General features: G+C 47.1%; 1 protein-coding gene across 2 annotated transcripts in view; it reads right to left on the bottom strand.

The window, feature by feature from the left end:
• Positions 1-5628: 5628 nt before the first annotated feature.
• Positions 5629-22696, bottom strand: part of LOC126536915 (neuroendocrine convertase 1-like) — a 32792-nt gene continuing 15724 nt past the window's right edge. Inside the window, exons 5-15 of one of the 2 annotated variants that reach the window (XR_011893815.1) lie at positions 14178-14215; positions 14039-14115; positions 13128-13216; positions 12509-12577; positions 11424-11841; positions 10450-10606; positions 9493-9706; positions 7347-7480; positions 7121-7267; positions 6818-6974; positions 5629-5857 (exon numbers count right to left, since the gene is read on the bottom strand). Coding sequence is in view for 1 of the 2 variants with exons in the window: in XM_055073602.2 (XP_054929577.1) it covers positions 6873-6974; positions 7121-7267; positions 7347-7480; positions 9493-9706; positions 10450-10606; positions 11424-11841; positions 12509-12577; positions 13128-13216; positions 14039-14115; positions 14178-14215 (1445 nt within the window). In the remaining variant the exon portion in view is untranslated. The remainder of the gene's footprint in view (positions 5858-6817; positions 6975-7120; positions 7268-7346; positions 7481-9492; positions 9707-10449; positions 10607-11423; positions 11842-12508; positions 12578-13127; positions 13217-14038; positions 14116-14177; positions 14216-22696) is intronic. The other variant, XM_055073602.2, reaches the window with a different exon arrangement.

Below are 22696 nucleotides of genomic sequence, written 5' to 3'. Positions count from 1 at the left end.
TAAAGTCCAAGCGTGATAAAATCGTCGCCGTGCGCCGTATGCTGTATGTGCGAGTGAAAGCGTGCGAGGGTGAGCCGGCGAACGAGGCTCAATCTCGCGTGCGCGGGCGAGGAAGGCGGGGCGGAAGCACGCCCTCTACGACGCTTCGCCGTGCTCCCTCACGGATTGCAGAATCAAGCGTCTTTCCTTTCTTTAGATCACTATCAAGCACGCCCTCTTCTGTCGCGCGCGATGCACGGGAGTGAGGCGAGGGAAGGATGGGCGTTCTTCTCCTGGCGACTGCTGCTTACGGCGCGGTCATGAGGGCGCCGTATCTGGAAAGCGATCTGTGACGTGGCCAAAGTGCGCGTCCGCGCGGACCTCATCTTCAAAGCGATCTGCGATGTTTGCAGAGTGAGCGCAGTGCCGGTAGCTGCGCATGCGCTGCGCATTCGACGTTTCGTTTCTTGGAGCGAGAGATGCACGAAGGTCAATTCGCTCGCTGCTGCTGCCGCGATTCCTCGCTTCAGCATTGTGACAGCGAGTTTCCGCGGTCATCGAGTGAGATTTCTCCACGTTTACCAGTGCGCGCGTGACACCATGCTTGTTAATTTAGTTAGCAAGCGAATGTTTACAAGTTTACAGGGCCGATAAAACTGCTATCATTACTTCGTATAGCTAATTTGCTATCGCAATCGGTGCTTCGCTTTCGGGCGAAACAGCGCTTTTCTGCAATGTTCACGCGCAACGGCGCGCCATGCTTCAAGGAGGCCAAACACAGGCTTCGCGGCGGTGCCGCTATATGACACCGAGTGTTCTCAGGAAAGCACGAAAGAGGAGTCCCACTGCAGTACACGCCTCATACATACAGGGTGGTCATTTTTATGTTTTCCGGAATCACCTGTTGCAGATAACATAATTCTTGTCCTTGAGCTGAATAATCAGAAAGGTGGACATTAGTTGCTTGAGAAATCGAAACACATATTCAACGACTTTCCCAATCCAGTTTACGAATTAATTACTTTACGTCATATATAGCAACTTGCGAATTGTAGCCGGTGAACTTGCAAGGCGTATCCACTTGAAAATAATTTGCAGAATGACACCAGTTTGGAGACATGCACCATCAAACAAGTCGCAAAAATGCATCTTCCACTTTTTTTTAAGCAAAACGGTCTTTCATGCATTGAAACACAAAAGTAACTGGAATGTCCATGTATTTCGCCCTATACTTTGCTTGGGGAAATAATATCTCGAAATTGGTGTCATCCTGGAGATGAACTTCAACTTGAAACATCTTCCAAGCTCACCGGCTACAATTTGTTAATTACGATATGCCCCGTAAAGTAATCAATCAAGGAGCTAATTACTGAAGTTTTGTTAACTAGTTGCATACGTCTTTCGATTTCTGGTGCTATAGTAATGTCCGCCTTTTCGAGTAAACCACCTCAAGGACAAGAATTAGGCTACCTGTAACAGGCGATTTTTAAAAATTCTGGAAACATTAAAAATTATAACCCCGTATAACTAGTTTTGACGGTAGCAAAACGTCGTGTCGCTATATTGATTCAACGCAAACACAGTACCGTTGACAGTCATCGTGAGATGAGTTTTGCCGAATTGAAAAAAAAAATTATGGATTACTACCGAATTGCGGTACGAAGTTTCAATTCCCTGAGAGTGCAACAAATAATTAACTACATCAGGGCCTTACCCAGCAATTATTTTCGCAAAGTGGTGTTGCGTGGGGACAAAGGCGGCCATTTCGAAAGATTTTTATTCGCTTATTTTCGTCTTTGAATTCTGCACGTCGCTGACATATGATAACCTAAGATATGTGTGTATATTGACGTCTACCCATAAGACATTTATAGTATGTGAGTTGTGGTAAGCAGTATGTCGCCGCAGCGATAATTTCGAGGAGTGTTAGGGTCCCCTAACCCCCTCCCTGGTAACGGGCCCGAATTACATCTTCACCTTCAATTACCTTCAATTTGCGACTGGTTCAAAAAGTGCGTTCGGAGCAGCGTGCATGCTTCAGACGCGAAGCAGGAGTTACACCACTGAAACTGAAAGGTGCTATGACATAAACTCTTCATCGTCAGTCGTAGCCACGCACACCTGTGAGCAAAAGTATGCGGACTACAGAGTAGCCGTGTACTTTTGAATTTTGAAATTGGAAACTGAATTTCTTTGTATTAACATGCATAAACTGAATTCAACGAGGGCACTGGAAAATTCGTAATACGAAGTTTGTACAGTCCTCAATTTCAAGGCACAATTAATAGGCAGAGAAGAAAATCAGCTTTAACGTGCATTCTATGATCCATACACTTTTGCTCACTACGCTCTCTTCTTCATCAAACGTTTTCTTTTTCCCGCTGCCATTAGGGCTTTGGCGCTTTTAATTTTACAGTGAACAGCTATATTCGTATACCACTTGGTGTCTGTTTTCGCGGTGTCCTCCTCGTCCTACCTTCTCTCCCTCAGGCCTATTTTCGAAGCGATTACGCGCCAAGTGGCGCTTGGCGGTAGGCGCAGATAGTCGAGATCCGTTTGCTGCGAATGTTCATAAGCGTGAAATAAACGAAAAGAGCTGACGGCATGTATGGAGCCGTTCATCATTCATCCTTGAGCAGCACTGTCTCGCTGTCGTTCTTCAGCAAACCCGCCACGGTGGCTCAGTGGATACGGAGTTCTGTTTCTGAGTACGAGGTCGCGGGTTCAATTACTAGCCACGCGACGGCCCCATTTCAATGGCGGTTATATGAAAAAAAAAAAGAAAGAAACCCGCTCGTGTATACATAGATTCGGGTGCACATTGAAGATGTTCAGGCGGTCAAAGTAAATCCTGAGCTCCCCACTTCGGCGTTTCTCGTAGTCCGCCCGTATGTTGCTTTGGGATGTCGAACCCTGCGAATCAATCGATCGATCTTCCGCAAGGTTGTCACCACAGCGCTGCTCACTGTTTTGGTTGTCGGTCGATGCCCATCGCAGGCGAGATTTCGCCAAATTCTCTGATCGCCAACTTATTCTTGATACGTTGGCGGTAGAGTGGGCGTAAGCTTGCATGTGAGTTGGAGTGGATGTGGGCAGATAAGGTGCGAGAAACTTACTACATATGCCAGGAAGCAGCGCTGTAGATACTCCCATTGTCACTGTGTAACGAGCGGTACTCACTATTGAAGACGTTCCGGGGTTGAAGTCATTGCTTTGGAGGTTAGTGATAAAACGCCGGCGGACGAGTGAACTTCTTTTATTCTCGAGGAAAGACGTTCATCTCGAATGGCCGGCAACACGGGCAGTCTCTGTATGTAGCCTATATGTATGTCTGTGGTGGTAACGCAGATTCATCCCATTCCTTAACATCCCAGTCACTATATTTTTGCAGCCAACTACTACTGCACACGTCTTCCCTCTACCGTTCTACTACATTATACAGCATCAACATAGCACATTGAAGTTAGGGACATCCAGAGTTTCATTTCTGAAAGCTGATCGCACGGTAGCAAGGTAGATGCGGTACTGGTTTCGCATTCGTGCGCTTTCGCTGAGGCAACGTGCGGCGCGCCGCCGAAAGCGCCATCTCGTTTCTCTAGAGCAAACTGCTCCGCGAAAGGGGTTTTATAGAGTACACCTGTAAAAAAAAAAAAAAAAAAAAAAGCATATATATGGACCACAAGCTCCATGAAAAAAAGAAAACGGAATTTATCCATAATTCAGACGCTCAAATTAATATTGACGAGTGCACTGGGAAGTTCGAAAAAGTTTGGCCTGCTGTCCGTCTGTATTATATTGATAGGCGGAGAAACAAATCGGCTTACATGTGGCATACATGCTGCACCGTCGAACCACGGCTGCGATAACTTGCTGCGCGTGCGCAGCTAAGAGAACGTATTTTATGACGACACGTTTAATTTTCCATTCTTTTGGCCCTTCGTCATTAGCTCTGACAAAGTCGCGTCGCCGTTATCGCAGGTACCGGGCACTCGATCGGCGCGATGAATGGATGGATGGATAGATGCAAACTTTAATGAAAGTCCTGAGGTACGCGACTCAGCGCGCTGCGTGCCGCTCCCACGTTGGGACAGTCAGGCCATGCCCGACCGCCGCATCGTGGGCCCTCTGGACAGCCCATAGTTGCGCCCCGACATCGGGGCTCTTGATAGCGGAGAGCCACTTGTCCTCATTGATTTGTTCCGTGCCTCGCAACGAGGGGCAACGCCAGAGCATATGGTCTAGGCTAGCGGAGTCATTGCATTGCCTGCAAGAACTACTGGCATAAGTGTCGAGATAAAGCTTGTGGAATAAAGCCGGGCTTGGATACGAGTCTGTTTGCAATAATCTGAGGGTCAATGCTTGCGCTCTATTTAACTTCTTGTGAGGAAGGGGAAAGTCTCTCCTGCCGAGATAAAGGTGCTGCGTAATTTCATTGTATGTGGTCGGTTGATCTCTGTTCTCCACCACTGCGGGCCGGCGGGAGAGTTCTCCATGGTCGCGGAAAGCGAGACCTCGCGCCTTGGAGCGGGCCAGCTCGTTGAGGTTTGTGGGGCCTCCCAGAATGGTTCCCATGTGAGCGGGGAACCACGTGAGGGTGTGGGTGGCGATACTTTTGCCGTCGAGGATGCGACAGGCTTTTCCTTACACACGACGCCAACGCTGAAGGCGCGGATGGCTTCCCTAGCCGCTGAAGATATTGGCCTGTTTGTCGTCCAGGAGGGCCAAGGCAATGGCCACTTGCTCGGCCGCACGCTACGACGTGCTTCGTACCGAAGCAGCGTCAACGGTCGAATTCCTGTGGTTGATCGACACTACTGAGAAACTGTTGCTGTTGCCATGCTGGGCCGCGTCAGCGAAGCAGCTGCCGCCAGGGAATTCTGTTGCGCGGCGTAGGAGCGCCACCACTCTGGCCTTCCTGATTAGAATTAAAAATTGGATGGATGTTTACATTACAACCATTAATACTCAGGTTCTCGGCTATCGCTCGGCTTCTCAAACAAGCGGGCGGAGCGCTGCTGGCGTACGATAGACTCCAACGACCGTCACTACGTAAATTCTGCGATTTTACGGGCTGAGGCACGCCGTTTACATAGTAAGGAAGGCCAGATTAATTTTGCATAACAGAGGTTATTTAACGTGCACTCAATGCACATGGCAGCCCCCACCGAAAGGCATGTATTAGCGTTGACAGCTGCATTAGCGAAAACAATCATCTCGCTTATGAAGATGCAGCAGAAAACAATGTTTAGCGCTCCTTAACGACGTTGCGCAGGGGGCTTTTGCCTCGGCTTACCAAATGGTTGATACCAGCACACTCCCTCATTTCCTGGCTTCCAATGTTGTAGGTGAGAAAGGACAATGGTTATAACGAAGTATTGGATATAACGAGGTGTGGCTCCTCCAACTTCTATGGAGCAAATTTTTACGCTATATTTGGTTCTTTCTTTCTTTTTTTTTCGGTATCCCACTCAAGTTATGCACTACCGATTTCGATCGACAGCATGTCTTGTCTGTTATTTGACATGGCACACATGCCATGGCATACATATGTGCGCGGTTCTGAAAGCCCTTTCATTTATTTCAGCTCTTTTAACGGACAGACACGCACGACGTATTGGCTTCGGCGCCGAAAGTTTCATCAAACGCTGGTCCCTGGGCTCTCTTTATTGATATAACGTTCTGCGCGCTGGGGCTCGTGGACAGGAACCGCCACGCTCTTTGTTGGCGACCACTGTCGGCATTCGCTGTGAGTTCCGCCGGTGAACATTTCAGTGCAGGGAAGGATCGGCACACGTCTGCCTCAGCCGCCACGTCGACTGCGATGGTGCTGCACACTCGGAAAACCGGGAGGGAAAGAGGGTCTTCTTCAATGAAACTCCTGCGAAGACAAGGAGCGATGATGTCGACGACTGTTCGCGCTATGACTACGGTACTGTGCGAGTCATAATTGCGGGAAAACAGTGTTGGCTATTGTATGTACTATTGTGTTACTGTAACCGGAAGTAGGGAGGGGAGGGGCAATAACCGATTAATGGAAAGGTCGCTTGATTGATTTATGGGGTTTCAGGTCACAAAGCAACATTGAGGCTGCGATATGCTGCAGCACGGGAGGCTTCGAATAAATTTTGACCTCCTGGGGTTCTTAACGTACACTTAAGCGCAGGCGCAACAACAACAACAACAAAAAAAAATCTGGCTTGCACCTACATCTGATCACACTAGCGTTCTTCTGTTTTTTTTTTCCTTTCTTTTTTATGAATTTGTAGCCGCGACCCCGTGCCCAGCAGCAGAACGTCATAACCGCTGCCGCACCACTGCGGGTAGGAAGGTTAATCGATCAATCGCCCAGCCCTACACTGCAGACTAAAGCCTCCGTTAGATTGTGACGCACCAAAAGCAGCAGTTTCCCCAGGAATTGAAATTAGGGGGTTGTACAAATATTTAGGTGGATGGAGGGGGGTAGGTGTCGATAGTAAGGAGAAGCGTTATGGTCACTTTAATTTTTATTTGTGTCGTATATGTGTCGCGTATGACTATAGCATGCAACGTTTAGGACTCCAACACTGATGACAAAGATTGCGAACGATTACTTCACTTTACACAAGGACTAAACTCATGTTTACGGACAGAGAAAGCTACATAACAAGGACTACATAAAATGTGTCTTCTAAATAAACACCATTACATCTTCCACTACAGGGCAGATAAGAACAATCTGTGCTGGCCTTCGCGTACATGCCGTTCTTACGGCGCTATTAAACAAAATTGCCGGTTGTCTGTGAACAAAAACATGTTACGAATTAAGGGGGTGTCTTAACAAAAACAAGGAGGTGCGTACCATGCGTACATCCCTCTTAGGGGATGCGTAGGGAACTCACTGAACAGGAGTCTGCTCAGTTTGGGGCGATCAGGTTCTCTCCGAGCAGCGCCTGCTGCAGGCGGCTCCACTGGGCGTCCGCTGCACGATGTGCCTCCTCCTCCTCTTCTTCGTACTCCTGCGTCAAGCGCGCACGCCACACCTCGTTTCTCTCTCTCTCTCTCTCTCTCTCTATATATATATATATATATATATATATAATCAGGTGTACGTCAAGACTTTTACGTTTCCTCTACACTGCGCGCAAAACTCGTGACTGCTCACCGGTACTGGGTCGATGACAGCCTGCGCCAGCCTTTCGTCGTCGTAGCGCCGATGTCCGTTCCTGGCGGCCTGATACGCAGGCTGCTCGCTTGTCCCGCTCAGCGTCATGGAGACCGCGTTCAGTCGTCCGACGTTGTCCTGACCGAACTGCGGTACCCAGATCGACTGCCTCTGTCGAGCAATCCCTTCACAGACACGGCTGTTTGCGCTGCCGAGAGTAGCTCACCTTGTCCCGAATGACGAGTACCCAGAGACCCCGCGGGTCTTCGCCCCACAGGTGGACCGTGAGGAAGGTCCAGTTGCGGAATCCTTGTCCCGTGGTGTCCTTGGCTCGGCGGTAGAGCAGCACGCTTTCGGTGCCTGCGGGGTGTGAGTGGCGGCGTGAACGCAGCGCAGGCACGTATAACGGGTCGGTCTATTCTTTCAGGTCTATAGCGCTGCAGTTGCATATACCGGGTGTTCAAAATTAAGCTTTAGGGTTTTCTTAATATATAGGCACTGGGAGGCACGCGAAGACCGCCTGTGCAAATAAGTTGTGTGGCCAGGGGGACACAAAGTGAGATGGTAATTATCGCTGTCAGCAGCCCAGTTAACTAACATTTAATAATTAACTTTTTGTTGACTGCAGTAAGTGGGTATGTTTGTACTGAAATGTTAGAGGCAGTGGTGTTTCTACACAATATCAGCTGGAAGAATTCTTCTAGCGTGTCTGTGCTCCGAGATATCCGACTCCGAATTTTAATTGTCGTTCGCATGATTACGCATGCAAGAGGGTTAGGATTGGCTCAAAGCTCCTCCCTGATGTGACGCGGCTGTTGCGTACGGCGTTTAGTCTGACAACGGGGCGGAGGCGTAGGCAAAGATGATAACTGTCCCCCTTCACCTCTAGTCTGGCGAAATAAAAAAAACATGGAAGAACCCCTAACCGCTGTCGTAACACGCGACCGCGCAGCCTGTAACGGTGGCGACAGCTGCCATTCCGAGATAATGGCTCGAGCGGGCATGGTCCTTGCCTGTACTACGCAAAACAAGTGACTGCTGATTGCCAAGTATTGTAAGTTTTACTGAAATCAAGAGCAACAACTGCACGGCACACCGCGCTGTCATATCTTGATTTCGCAAGCCGAGAGGTGAAGGGCAGCAGTTATCATCTTTGCCTATGTCTCCACCCTGTTGTCAGACTAAACGCCGCACGCAACATCCGCGTTACATCAGGGAGGCGCTCTGTGCCGATCCTAACTATCTTGCATGCGTAATCATGCGAACGACAATTAAAATTTGGAGTCGGATATCTCGGAGCACAGACACGCTAGAAGAATTCTTCCAACTGATATTGTGTAGAGAAACACGACTGCCTCTAACTTTTCATGACGAAGATACCCATTTACTGCAGTCAACGAAAAGTTAATTATTCAATTTTGGTTCATTGGGCTGCTGAGAGAGAGAGAGAGAACCAACTTTATTGAGCCGAGCTCGATATCTTCTTAGACGCCGTCGATGGAAGTGGTTCCCTCTTCACGGGACTTATATGCTTCCCTAGCCGCCTGGCCCCTGAAGATCGGCTATAATTATCATCTTACTTTGTGTCCCCCTGGCCACATAACTTATTAGCACAGGTGGTGTTCGCGTTCCTCCAAGTTCCTAACTTTAAGAAAACCATAAAGCCTAATTTTGAACACCCGGTATAGCGCGCACGACTCTGTACATGCATATAAAGCGAGCTCGTCGCATGCATCACTCTCCGCTGCGGTGCATGGGCGAGTGGTTATGACGCACTCCTGCTGATAACTATAGGTCGCGGGTGCAGTTCCTGCCCCCGGCAGTCGCATTTCGAAATAATAATAATAAAGAAAAGGCGCTCGTGTGCTTAGGCTTAGGCGCGTGTTAAAGAACTCCCGGTGGTTAATATTATTCTGAAGCCCTCAACTATACGGCGACCCCATATAATAGCCCAGTGTGCAGATTCGGGATGTTACATACACCCCACTGTTTGACATACATTTATCTTTTGTCACATCACCGCTAGTACGCCACGCCTGATCCCTCCAAAAACAATAAAAGTGTCTGTGACACATCCGGCATTGCTGCTCTATATCTCTATACGCTGCACTAAATGTTAGCTGTTAGGCTCCGCATTGCAGCCAGTTCTTAGGAGAGCACGAGTGAAGCTATCCGCAATATTAGCTACGTAGACTACAGTCGAGCGCAAAAAAAAAAAGAGAATATAAGTACTAACTAAAGTTCGTTCGCATAAAACTGAAATTGAGAAACAATTGCGATAAACGGGTGAGGTCTCTCTTGCACGCAGTGCCGCTACTGCATGCAAAGACAGAACTGCGTGCGTGCAGTATCTTGTTGGAAAACAAGCAAACCGGCCGGCGATCGCAGGTACACGTCCAGGGCGCCCCTCTGCGAGTACTGCAGGTCCAGGTGCACCTGGACGTGCTCGAGTGCCGCCAGCGGGCACAGGAGGGCGTCGAACGCCAACTGCAGCTGCTGGCCGGAGGCCATGCGGCGCGGCAGCAGCGCCGACGGCTCCAGCCGGCACTGTTCGCGGCGCCCCACGTTGGTCCAGTTCAGGGCGGCCTGCATCGTGCGCCCTATCATTTAGCGGAAATGTGATGCCAAAGGAAGCAGTACACAAATAGCCCAAGAAAGGAGAGAGAGACGAAATAAAGAAGAAAGGCATGGGAGGCATTAGGAGCGGTTTGATACATTATACTGTAGAAGGGGAGGTCAAGATAGATAAGCAGGAAGCAGATGAATAGACAAACGGGCAGGCAGGCAGGCAGGCAGGCAGGCAGGCAGGCAGGCAGGCAGGCAGGCAGGCAGGCAGGCAGGCAGGCAGATAGATAGATAGATAGATAGATAGATAGATAGATAGATAGATAGATAAATATATTAGATTAGATTAGATAGATAGATAGATAGATAGATAGATAGATAGATAGATAGATGGATAGATAGATAGATAGATAGATAGATAGATAGATAGATAGATAGATAGATAGATAGATAGATAGATAGATAGATAGATAGATAGATAGATAGATAGATACCGTGCGCACTCGCGCTGACACCATCGTTGACACAACACGATAGTACTAAAGCCGTTATTACAAGTCTATTGCTGTTAATAGTTGTAACAATGCCTTCGCGCAACCTCTTCGGCGACGGCTGAGGAGGTCGGCATTCAAAAACGGTCTGTTCTGAAAGTGGTCTGTCAAAGCGCAGCCAGCACGGTGGCGAATGATCGCCTCTGCGCACTACATCGACGGCAGGTGGGGAAGACCGCAACGAGCACACGCAGCGCGTGACAGGAAGCTTACCTGTACCATGGCGTGCGCGTCCATCAGTCCAAATCCGAAGCGGCTGTTGTAGAGCAGGCCGGCGGCATTTCGCTTCCAGCCCCGGTTCGAGCTGAGCGGTGCGAAGTCCGACGTCCACGCCACCAGGTGCTGTACGTCGCGCCAACCGAGGTCCGGGCTGCGATCACAGTGCGCCGTCGCGTGCGTGAATTCTCGACACGAACGTAATAACTTGCCGACACGACAAACGAGCAAAATCGGAATAGGTAACTTTCTGCGTAAACCCGCGTAACCTGCTGTGGTCGCTGCACACGGTGCCGCTCGAGGTCATCGGTTGGACGACAAACTGCAACAGCAGTATTTTCATACGGAATGCAAGCAAAAGCGCTCCCGTACTAGTAGATGCAGGTGGGCGTATAATCCATGTGGTCAAAATGATTATTCAGCCCTCCATTGCGGCGTCTCTCAAAGCCCCGTATTGCGTTTAGACGTTAGAATCAATCAATCAATCAATCAATCAATCAATCAATCAATCAATCAATCAATCAATCAATCAATCAATCAATCAATCAATCAATCAATCAATCAATCAATCAATCAATCAATCAATCAATCAATCAGAATCTATGAATTTCTGCCGCCATTTTGCGGATTTCTCGACGCTCCAGCACTTCGATCGTCGATTCCCCTCGCCCTGCTATCCGTTAAGCTCCCGGTTAGCCCTGTGCGTGGATTTGCTGACGAGTTTCTTATGGGACATCGAATTTTACCAGCTTCTGTGATTTCCCAGAATTTCTTTTTGCGTGCCTGCATACGCTTGTTTCTTTTATGTGCGCACGTCTCTCATGACTGCCTCTTTTCATTTTCGTTATTTATTTCTCTATTCTGCTATACGTCTCTCACTCCGAACATCTGGAATTGCGTGCCGTGCTAATCTTTCCTCCTGCCGCGCCCTCCAGGCAAGGAAAAACCGGTCACAGCCCTCTCTCACGTACTTGGCTTGCAGAACGAGCGCCACGATGCCCGCGGCCAGCGGCGCCGACGCCGAGGTGCCCGTGTGCTGCGTGGTGCAGCGGTCGTGCAGGTCCGAGGTGGACACCTTCTGGTCGGTGTAGGCGCCCGACGAGTAGGCGGCCGCCATGGTCGAGGCGCACTTCTCGCCGTAGTAAGGGAAGCGGCCACGTTGGCTGGCGCCGGACACCGACAGGGTGTACGGGGAGCCCGCGTAGCCGTCGCAGTTGCAGTTGTCCCCCTTGGCGCCGCCGTTGCCCGAGGCCCACACGTAGACGGAGCCGCGGCCACCGCGGCCGCGGGTCACTCCCCGCTCGAGGGCCTCGCTGGCCAGCCGCTTGGGGCCGTCCACCGTGCGCCCGTCGTCCGAGGGGCCCCACGACGCGCTGAACACGTCGATCTCTGCGAGGCCCGTCCCAATCGCGTCGTCCGTAAGACCGAGGGGAAAATTTTGCGACCCGCTTCTACTTTTTTTAAATCCCTAACAACGGTACGAAGCCTGAATTTCTCGGGTGCGCCACGAATAATAAACTACAGCTCCTTTTATGCGACCGCTTCTAAACGCGCACGGAGTGCGTGACAGAAGGTCACTGTAGGTGTCAGAAAAAGCGGAGGTGGCGATCACGTGGTATCGCAACAATATCACAAACAAAAAACAGTCATTCTGGTGCGGTTTCTGGAGGCCCGTGCAACGACCGCGTCACTGAAAAACTTCCAACTGCGCGCTTCTGTTTGAAATGCAGGGAAACTCTTTTTCCGTACGCCAAGTACTGAGTGGACTCTGCATTCGGCAGCACGGTCATAGTGTGAGTGTCTGGTACCACGAGACCGCGACATCAGATTTCGGTGACGTGAATAGTCTCCTTTTTCACACTTGAAGCCGCACTGTATTTGAGGCGCCTTTTGAACAGGTCGAATTCAAGCTTATTGTGAATATTTATTTGTAGCGCTCTCGCGGAAATGAGGCTCCGTATCGTAATTGCCTGTAAAACAGCTGTTAAAAAGAAGCGACACAATTATTTTTCTCTGTCAGTACTCCTTTAAATGTAGCATACGTGGTTCCGCTTACCTTCGACGTTGAACGCCAGCGACGTGGATTCGACGGCGTCCACTACGTCACCGTCCAGCATGCGTATACCTGCGTGATCCGTCGCGCATTTCTCAATTTGCGTCAGCAAAGCATTAAATGGGTTAGTTGGTTCATGCTGATGACCTGTAGCATCTTTCCTTGTGTCACTGCTTTGGCGTTTCTGCCTTAGCGAGCATTAGAAATCAAATAACTTCTGTAGCCACCTCACCTCCAAAAAGCTGCGGTTTGAAGCACCGAGATGCACATTCTAGACAGATATACATGTAATAAGCACCAAAGTGGAATGTCTGATATAATTTATTTACGGTGCGCTCCTCACTTTTGTGCCACGTGTCGAAGGTCATTTTTTGCCATCTAGTTTTCTGCCCCGCTCGGCGCTGAAGCACTTTTTCAAACAGGGTTGCATACTTGGTCGATTTTCTTCAGACAATCCTAGTATTTACACGCCTAGTCGTTGGCATCGGCTCCCCGAGACATTACTTCGATACCTCATAGATATTTATATGTTTACAAGTCGCAACACAAAATATCTCATTGGTGCAGACAGTGTTTACGAGAGCAGCGCACGACGTCGCATGCATAATAACAATATGCGTACCTCCAATGCGTGCTTCGTACGCCACGCCAACTCCGCAGTTCCGGTTGTTGGCCGTCATGGCAATCTCTCCGGCACAGCGGGTTCCATGGCTGCGGAGAAAGAATAGCAAGATGAGCTGCAATTCCTTCATCGTTGGTGTTCAGGCATTTACCATCAGAACTGTACGTCGAAAAGAAGAAAGTCACTGTTAATGCGTTGCGTTAAGCTGGCTCAATGGAACGGCCGGTTGATTCTCATCGCTTTTGGTCGGAGTCAGTTGGTACCTGCATAGGTAGGTGTCTGTGGGAACTAACGATCCCAGACTACGGCCAGTATGCTTACTGCACATTATTTCAGCGCCTCACAGGTCGCGCTGGCTTTGTGGCTTCGGCATTCTGTGCTAACCACGAGGTTGCGGGCTCAATACCTGGCCGAACCCGCTGTGGTTGCTCAGTGGCTATGGTGTTGGGCTGCTGAGCACGAGGTCGCGGGATTGGATCCCGGCCACGGCGGCTGCATTTCGATGGGGGCGAAATGCGAAAACACCCGTGTACTTAGATTTAGGTGCACGTTAAAGAACCCCAGGTGGTCGAAATTTCCGGAGTCCTTCACTATACGGCGTGCCTCATAATCAGAAAGTGGTTTTGGCACGTAAAACCGCATATATTTTTTTAATACCTGTTAATTGCAAGTACAAGCTATCTACAGAGAATCGAACACTCATAATATTTAGGCGGTACGCCTCGTTCTTTCGGGTTACGTGCATCAATCTCGGCTTAGCAATATATATATATATATATATATATATATATATATATATATATATATATATATATATATATATATATATATATATATATATATAACATTTTCTTGATAGACATGCAGCCTATATAAACACGATTCCGGATTTCCTCTGGGTGAGCACTTACTTGTTGAGGTCCTGGGAATCGTAGCGAGGGAAGGGATCGCGGTCATCGTCGTTGAAGTCGTAGCTCGCCTCGGGTGCCTGCGTCACGACCACGGCATCTTTCAGTCGCCGAAGGGGCCAAAAGAGAAACACTCACTCACGTAGTTTTGCATCAGGTCTGTGTGGTTCCACTCCAGTCCTGCGTGACGCGTGCGTTCGATCCGGGAGTAGGAAGCAGGAACGGTTAAGTACGTGTCCAATGCAGGGACTTGCATATTTCGTTTAAAATTAAATTAAAAAATTAAATTATGGGGTTTTACGTGCCAAAACCACTTTCTGATTATGAGGCACGCCGTAGTGGAGGACTCCGGAAATTTCGACCACCTGGGGTTCTTTAACGTGCACCTAAATCTAAGTACACGGGTGTTTTCGCATTTCGCCCCCATCGAAATGCGGCCGCCGTGGCCGGGATTCGATCCCGCGACCTCGTGCTCAGCAGCCTAACACCATAGCCACTGAGCAACCACGGCGGGTATCGTTTAAAATCATAGACAAAGGTCTTGCGCTTAAGGCTGCCTTGCTTTCGTTGAGATTTTGCAGAAATATAGAATTTCGTGGTCTAGACCGTTGAATGTGACATTTGGCACAGATTTGCGTGGTTATATAGGAACACATATGGAACGTCACGGCGACGCCGACGGCATTGGACGCCGACGCCTGGAGTGTCCATATAATTGTCATCGCAACAAGATAATACGAAGTTGCGTTAGTCTATGGGGAAGCTTAGCTGCTGCGAAGACGGCGCTAGCATATTTCGCCACCTGTCATCAGCTGAGGAAAGCAGCCGTTCCGGGAGGGCTGCCGCTTGTCGCCCGCTCCCCTGGAACACTCGGCAGACATAAATAAGCACCGAGAAAAAAAAACTGTGCAGATCCCACGTACTGCGGGGAACATGTCCGCTATATGTAAGGTGCCCTGATGTCCTGCTCGCCCGAGTGTGCCTGTGTCTCTCTGTGTGTGTGTGTGTGTGTGTGCGTGCGTGCGGGCGCGTGCGTGCGTGCGTGTGTGCGTGTGCGTGCGTGCGTGTGTGTGTGTGTGTGTGTGTGTGCGCGCGTGTGTGTGTGTGTGTGTGTGTGTGTGTGTGTGTGTGTGTGTGTGTGTGTGTGTGTGTGTTTGTCACGCAAGCGTGCGCATGAAGACAACGTCATGGTGGTGGCACGACGATGGTGATGGCGATGGCTTGACGGCGATGTCATGATGACCGATTTTTCCCACGATTTTTCCTAAGAATTGATTCAATCTGATCCGTTATGAGCTGGCCCAATCCGGAAGCAAATTGCGGCTACGCGACGTGCCGCACGCGCCAACCGTGTCAATGCGCCGCCTTCCTTGAGGAGAGGCGAATGGTATGTAGTTGTTATTGCCTCGTGTCGTGCATAACAAGGGGAAATCGTATACGATGGTGCTTTGACAAACGCAGAAGAGGGGATGGAGGAAGCCTTTTACCATTAAGTATTAGAGTACGCCGTTTTCGTTCGGTTCTGCAGATAGCGATGAATTAAACAGTAAATTTTTGTTCTTCATGCCTCAATTAGATTACGAAACATAGAATAGACTGGAACTCTCGATATCAGTAGGGGAGGTAGAGAGAGCAATCGAAGAGCAAATTACTCGAAAGTTACCTGGCCCTGATGGGTTAATTGCTGCTTTTTTGTAAGGCCTTAAAGCGTAAATTATCCCCACTATCGGTGAGCTTATTCAACGAAGCCTCTGGGGTTAAAAATCTCTTCTAATGTCATTTCTTTCTTCCCATACTATTCTCATTCATAAAAGGAACAATTCGATCAAACATCGGCAGGTATCAGCCTATCAACCAATCACTCTAACAAACGTAGATTATACAATTTTAATGAAAATAGTTGCTCGAAAGCTGCAGAGAGAAGAGAAGTATCTTTACCGACAATCACTAAGCGAGGTGTGCATTAGAGTGCTGCGATGTCATTAATGATGCAGACGCGATGCTTCAGGTTGATTTTGTAAGTACTTGGCCGCGTGCCACGAGACCAGCTTATAGCTGTCTTAAAAGATGCGAATGTCGGTACAGTAATAACAGAAGCCATTCGTATAGAATACAGTGCTACAGTGAGCTCCTATAGTGCATATAGTACTAGGTTGATTATTAACAAGGAGGCGAGATAGCCTATTCAAGTGCGGCGCTCATTCTCCAAATATTTCAAATTTCTGCTCTTCTTTCTTTGCATGTTTACCGGAAGATTTTGCCTAAGTGTTATAAGCTGCAATGCAATTTGTGGCTTCAGGCATGATGCATGTGAAGTACGCGTACTGGCCTATGCAGATGATGTACCTATTTTTCATTCTTATTTCGAAAGTATTCGGAAGTATTGCGGAAGTTATAAACATAGTAAAATGCTTTCTTAAAGTTAGTGGAAGAGGAATCAATAAGAAAATATTCCTTGGTTTTTGGCATGGAGATTGAGATCTCACACCACACCTTTTCCTAAAAGTACAGTGGGTAATAACACAAGTGAAGTGTTTGGATGTACACCTAGAACTTTACGGCGACAGTGGTCCTTATTGGCGTAGGCAGAGAGAAGCAATCCTAGAAAGAGGAGAAAAGTGGAAGCTTAGAGCAAAGATTTAGCTGTTTCTGCGCGCGCTATCGTTTGCAATGAGTTGTTTATTTGTGAAATTGTGGTATGTGTTGCAAGTGCTTCACTGGTACTCAAACAAATGTGCAAAGACTTCAACGTATTTTTGTACGTGTCTAAATGGGAATACTTACGGGAACGGACAATCCAGCTGGACCTGTTTCGCATGTCCCCCTAGTGCGGGCTTAGTTTTATCGCATTTGTGCACCATTTGTGCACCATTTGTGCGCATTTGCGCACAAATGGTGCGCAAATGCATGCTGGCGTTTTGTCAGTTAAGGCATGGCTGACTGAAAAGGTGTTCTTCGTTTCATGGCGTGACCGCTGTTTCATTTGCCGCAAATCAGTAACGATCGAGCACGTGCTCCTAGAATGCCGCGATGGCGGTGTTCTTTTGATATGTCCTGAGTTACCCTTTGGACACACAGTGAATATGATACCTAATAATTGATAAAGAGGATAGACTTTCCTGTGATATTGCTATGTTATTCACACTGAATAGTATTTGGACACCACGCATGACACTTAGTCATGCCGTAGCTGATGCTCGCACAGCGATAGGGTATTTTCGGGTGTCTTTGACTTAGTTTCTTGAACTGAAAAAAAAAAAATTAAAGAAAAAGAAAAATAGGTAATTGGTTGGGGACACGGTTGGGAACCCCGTGCAGCATATCTGTTAGTTATGAAACAATTAAAAACATGAATTTGTCATTACGTGGCTGACAATTGTAGCATTGCAATAAAAAAAAAAAGGGGGGGGGAGCGTTTATGGCCTAATGGATACAGCGTTAAGCTATATAGGTAGGTTTAAATACCACCATCGGATGCGCATTTATTTTTTTATTTAAAATGCCAATTAACAGCGCATTCATTTCGTTTCAACTGATATGTATTTCTGTAGGTTGTTTACCTAAATCATCATTCGATTGGGTTTTTAAACTGCAGTGTTCTGATGGGTACTGGTCGTCTCCATCGCCTTTTAAGTTATTATGCGTTTTTCACGCTACGACATATTGTATAAACTCGGTTTCTCGTTTCTTTCTTTCCTTTCTTTTTTTCTGTTTTGTTTGTTTCTGTTCGATGTTTAGATCATTTTTTTTTATTGTTCCTAACGTCTTCCTATATTATTTGCATTATACACATTGCACTTACACTTGACCTTTTCCACCCCCCACCCCCTATGCAATGCCCCAACGGGCCGTTAGGGTACTCCAATAAATAAACGAATAAATAAATAAATAAATAAATAAATAAATAAATAAATAAATAAATAAATAAATAAATAAATAAATAAAGTTGGAACAGGTTCAGTGCCCATCGTATGTGTTCCTTTCGTCTTCGTCTTTAGCGCATTTTTTATGAAAACTGTCATCCTTCCTACCTACCGCAAAGTGCCTGATAAGAGCCAAAAATGCTTCTCATTAAAAATTTACCTTCTTCAGACCCTGTATTCAGACCCGTAGACAACAGATTTTATCATTTTCAATGTTAAACTAGGAATGTTATCTTTAAAAAATTCCGGCGTGACCCAACTCATGATGACTGTCCACATTAACGCGATAAGCATTCGAGCAACATGCCTACACAACGTATTGCTGAAAACAACCGTCGTTTATAATCATTAGTGATCATTCTGAGAGTTTCATTGCTTCGACCGCATGCGACACACGCTGTCTCCGATTTGGACCCACCTTGCAATGACACTCACTCGCCAGAGTTGGCCATGTCTATAAGGGCATGACAACCTCTGTTTGACAACGACACGGTGATGACGATAGAGTGACGTCGACGGAATGACGTCAATGGAACAATGAAGGGAGTATGACGGTGACGGTGTGACGATAATTGGATGACGACGGCAGTACGACGACGACGCAGTGACATCGATGCCGTGACAAAGGAGGCATAATCACGATTGAATGACAACAGGATGATTACGATGAAATCACGAAGGAATGACGTTGATGGAACAATGAAGGCGGTATGACGGCGATTATACGGAGACGACGGCATGACGACAGTGGGATGAAGTATCTCAAATTATGACGGTGGTATGACACAGCGTGATGACGATGACTCGATGACTCTATGACGACGACAGCATGACGAGAGTCTGGTAACGAAGTTGTAAAGACTACGATGCAACGACCACGATGGCATGACGAGCTAGACCACTTCGACCTAGTGGCCCGAAGCTAGCAGACAACTTGGGTAACTGGGGTCGGGCGTAAGAAGATGGATGGATGGATGGATACATTTCGTCTTTATTCATGACCATGTGGCATTTAGGAATAAAGTACTAACCATCTATGACTGTTTTTGCTAACCATATGATCAACTGAAATCATATTTATACATTTTATAATGATATCATGTAGGCGCACTCAAATTTGTATAATACATACTAAGTATTTTATTATTACAATGTTACACTCGTGTTACACCATATCTACTACATTTCGTCAGGTTTCTGAATTTATTTTATTTGTTTTTGTGTTCTTGTTAAATATTATTGTCTACTCCCACTCACATAATACTCTTACAAAGAATCTGTGAGGTATTCGTAAATAAATAGAATAGATAGATTCGAAGTGCCTGAAGGTAGAGAAATAATGCTAATCTGATTAATAATCTGGTGTAACATAAAGCTACATGCATTTGACGCCATGCGTCAAGCGTGTAATAATTCTTCTGTAACTGCTTTTCGATAAAATTGATGCTTTGTGTGAGATGTACCGCTGCATCGCCTCATACTACGAAAAAAGTGAACGTTGTAAATTTCAAATGCCACCATATGACGCGGCAGTCCTAGGTGAAAATTGAAGTCAAGGAACCATGTCAACCTTGGATCTATCCGCTTAGGAAAACAACAAACACTTTTGCCTGAAGGTACTGGAGAAATGGCCTCTCTAGCTACATATATATGTGGATCGAGATCATCAGCATCTCCATGTACGTATCGTGTGCCCATGAAATTTATATTAGGGTAGAGGCTCGGGAGAGTTGGTCGTGGTTCATGCAATCTGATCAAGCAAGTACTTACAAAGCGTGAGCTTTGTTTTGTCGGTATTGTCCGCAGACCTCCTCCCTCATCTCCCCAAACCTCCTCCACTCTCCTCTCTCATTGATGGAAACGGACGAGATGGTGCGCGCGTTTCCGCCAATGAGAGAGGAGAGTTCAGTCACGTTAAGCCACGCTCAGAGTTTCTGTCTCATCTTTCCGGCTTGTTTCACATAAATTATACTCCGTTTCAGACATCAGGTGCAACACTGTGGAAACTACGCAAGTTTATCACTCCGCACGTTCCACCAATTATTCGCTGCACGCCAACGGCACTTGCTCAGGCGAGCATGCAAGTGAGCTTGCCGCGATGGGCTGCAAATAAAAATGTTGAAAACAATACCAACGAAAAGCAAAATGATACAAAGCAGTGCATGAACAGCCGTGTACCAACTTGTTTCCAAGGGTTAAACTTTTTTAATTTGATACTGAGTTGTATTAAGAACATTTTCGCAACTGCAGGCACAAATAAAGTTTGCTCCAATCCAATCCAATCGCACAATCCCGGTCAACAAGAGCCTTAACAGTATTGCACCTCATATCTGAACGAAGTATACATACGAAGTGTTTCACATAACTTGTGACAAGGATTAAAAAAAAGTAGTTAGCCGCAGCTGAATGCAACCAAAGGCTTATGGTTTGCCGTCATGTGGCGCTCCTTAATGCATTTTTATATTCCACCTCATTAGTTAATTAACTAAGATGAATTAGGCAAAAATATTAATGTTCACTTTAAGGTCAAGTGCCTTTCTTGCGTTGTAGAGGGGGTTCAGAAACGATCTATCCATTTTTTTTTTTGAGAACGTACATGCTGCGGGGCGATTCTCTTCGGCGTTTTAAAAAAACCCCGCGAAATATGAAATAAGACCACGTGACTGCGCTCGTGCGCAATCGTATTGCAGCGTTCTCAACCGTGCGTCGAGCCTATCGATTATCAGGGACGACTGCGCTTCCTTTCTGTGTGCCACCGCCAGAGATGCTGACGCATTGTGGAGTCGATGCCTGGAGCTGCGGCCGATTATTTCGCCACGGTCCGCGTGCACGGTTTTTTCGCACGAACCGCGATTGAGCGCGCTGCAATATGATATCGCATTAGCGCAGTCACGGGGTTTATTTCATGTAGAAGGACCGACATTTGGGCGAGTTGGCACTGGTTGAACATCTTGAAGGGGCGGCGTCTTCGTCATCTTGCGATGCCCCTTCAAGATGTTTTATCTCATATTTCATGGGATTTCCTTAAACGCCGAAAAATATCACCACGCAGCATGTACGTTGCCGCAAAAAATTCGATCGATCGCTTCTGAACTCCGCGTACAGCGCAACGAAATACACTTGCCCCTACAGTATATGCAAAGGAATTAGCATAATTCATTTTAGTTATTTACCAACTAAACGAAATATAAAGAATGCTAAAAGGAGCACCACATGACGGCAAACGATACGCCGTTTCATTCAGTTGCGGCTAACGATTCTTTTAAAATGCTAGGTACAAATTACGTGAAACACATTCTATACTACAACACTCCGACGAAATTCTGCCCCTGTAAAGCGTGCACCGTTGTTAGTAGCCGTGCCTAAGAAGAAGACAGCTTCTGCAAACGATGGGTGTGTAAGTTTAACACGGGCGCTTCCCGCGGATTTTTATCAGTGTAGTCGTGCAGCAACGTACTCGGCACCACAGCGGCTAGCTATACGCCAGTAATGCAGCAATACAAGCTTCATGACAACACATATTCTGTTGGCACCCTTAGCCTGAACAGCGAGAGGCTGCCACTACTTGTGCCCTTTCTTTCTTTTTCTTTCTTTCATTAGAGCGATACTTGTTATGGCTCTTTCCTAGACGGTTCGAAATTGTTATGTATGCTACTGTTAATTGTAATGACGATCAGCCGCAGGGAAAAAAAATTATATCCACTGATGTCCCCATGCAGGCTTATGTCCCAAGTTTGCAGCGTGAGTCGGGCTTTCCAATGTCCTCAGGACGCGTAAGCATAGATCATACATTCAGAAAGCTAAGGTACGAGTAACGAGGTATTATACCTACCGGTGCAAGTATGTGGTGTACGTATAATAAGAGGGGCAATGCAACACTCACTCACTCACTCACTCACTCACTCACTCACTCACTCACTCACTCACTCACTCACTCACTCACTCACTCACTCACTCACTCACTCACTCACTCACTCACTCACTCACTCACTCACTCACTCACTCACCCACTCACTCACTCACTCACTCACTCACTCACTCACTCACTCACTCACTCACTCACTCACTCACTCACTCACTCACTCACTCACTCACTCACTCACTCACTCACTCACTCACTCACTCACTCACTCATTAAATTTTGATTAGCTAAATAAACGCGACCATCAAGCTTTTTCGATAGTATACGAGCCAGTCTTCAAAAATAAAAGTGGGGGGGAGTTTGCAACTCCACCTAAATAAACAAGATGCATCTGAACTTCCTTCGAAGCCAACGCTCCAGCTCTATAATTGAGCCTTAAGAGCTCGTGAAGTACTAAACTTTGCCTTGCTGTACTTTTGATCGACGAACACCACAGCAGTTTTTTGACGATTGATGGTTTGTAAGTTACTATTCTGCTCGTGAAACAATTTTTAAGCGTTAATTTACCTAACTTCGCTGGCGTACTGGCAGGGGTCTTTCACTGATGATTAATCACTACAAACTGTTGGGCCAATTTGATTCATATCTTTTGATATCTATTCTCTAGCTTTTCGCTTAATATCTGATTCAGTAGGGCACTCGCAATTTTATGCAGGTTTTACGAGACTAATAGCAAGATTACGGCTTACTGAAAGGCCGGAAAGAAAATGTAGCTTTTGTGGCGGTTATATAGTTTCGGTGCTGTTTATTAATCTGTGAATGGACGAGATTGGTACGGTATTTTAGTACACCTCATATATAATAAAAAGCTCATCT

Source organism: Dermacentor andersoni, chromosome 4, assembly GCF_023375885.2.
Source record: "Dermacentor andersoni chromosome 4, qqDerAnde1_hic_scaffold, whole genome shotgun sequence".
Lineage (NCBI taxonomy): Eukaryota > Metazoa > Arthropoda > Arachnida > Ixodida > Ixodidae > Dermacentor > Dermacentor andersoni.
Note: the sequence above shows the minus strand (reverse complement) of the source record. Positions and strands in the feature narration are given on the sequence as shown.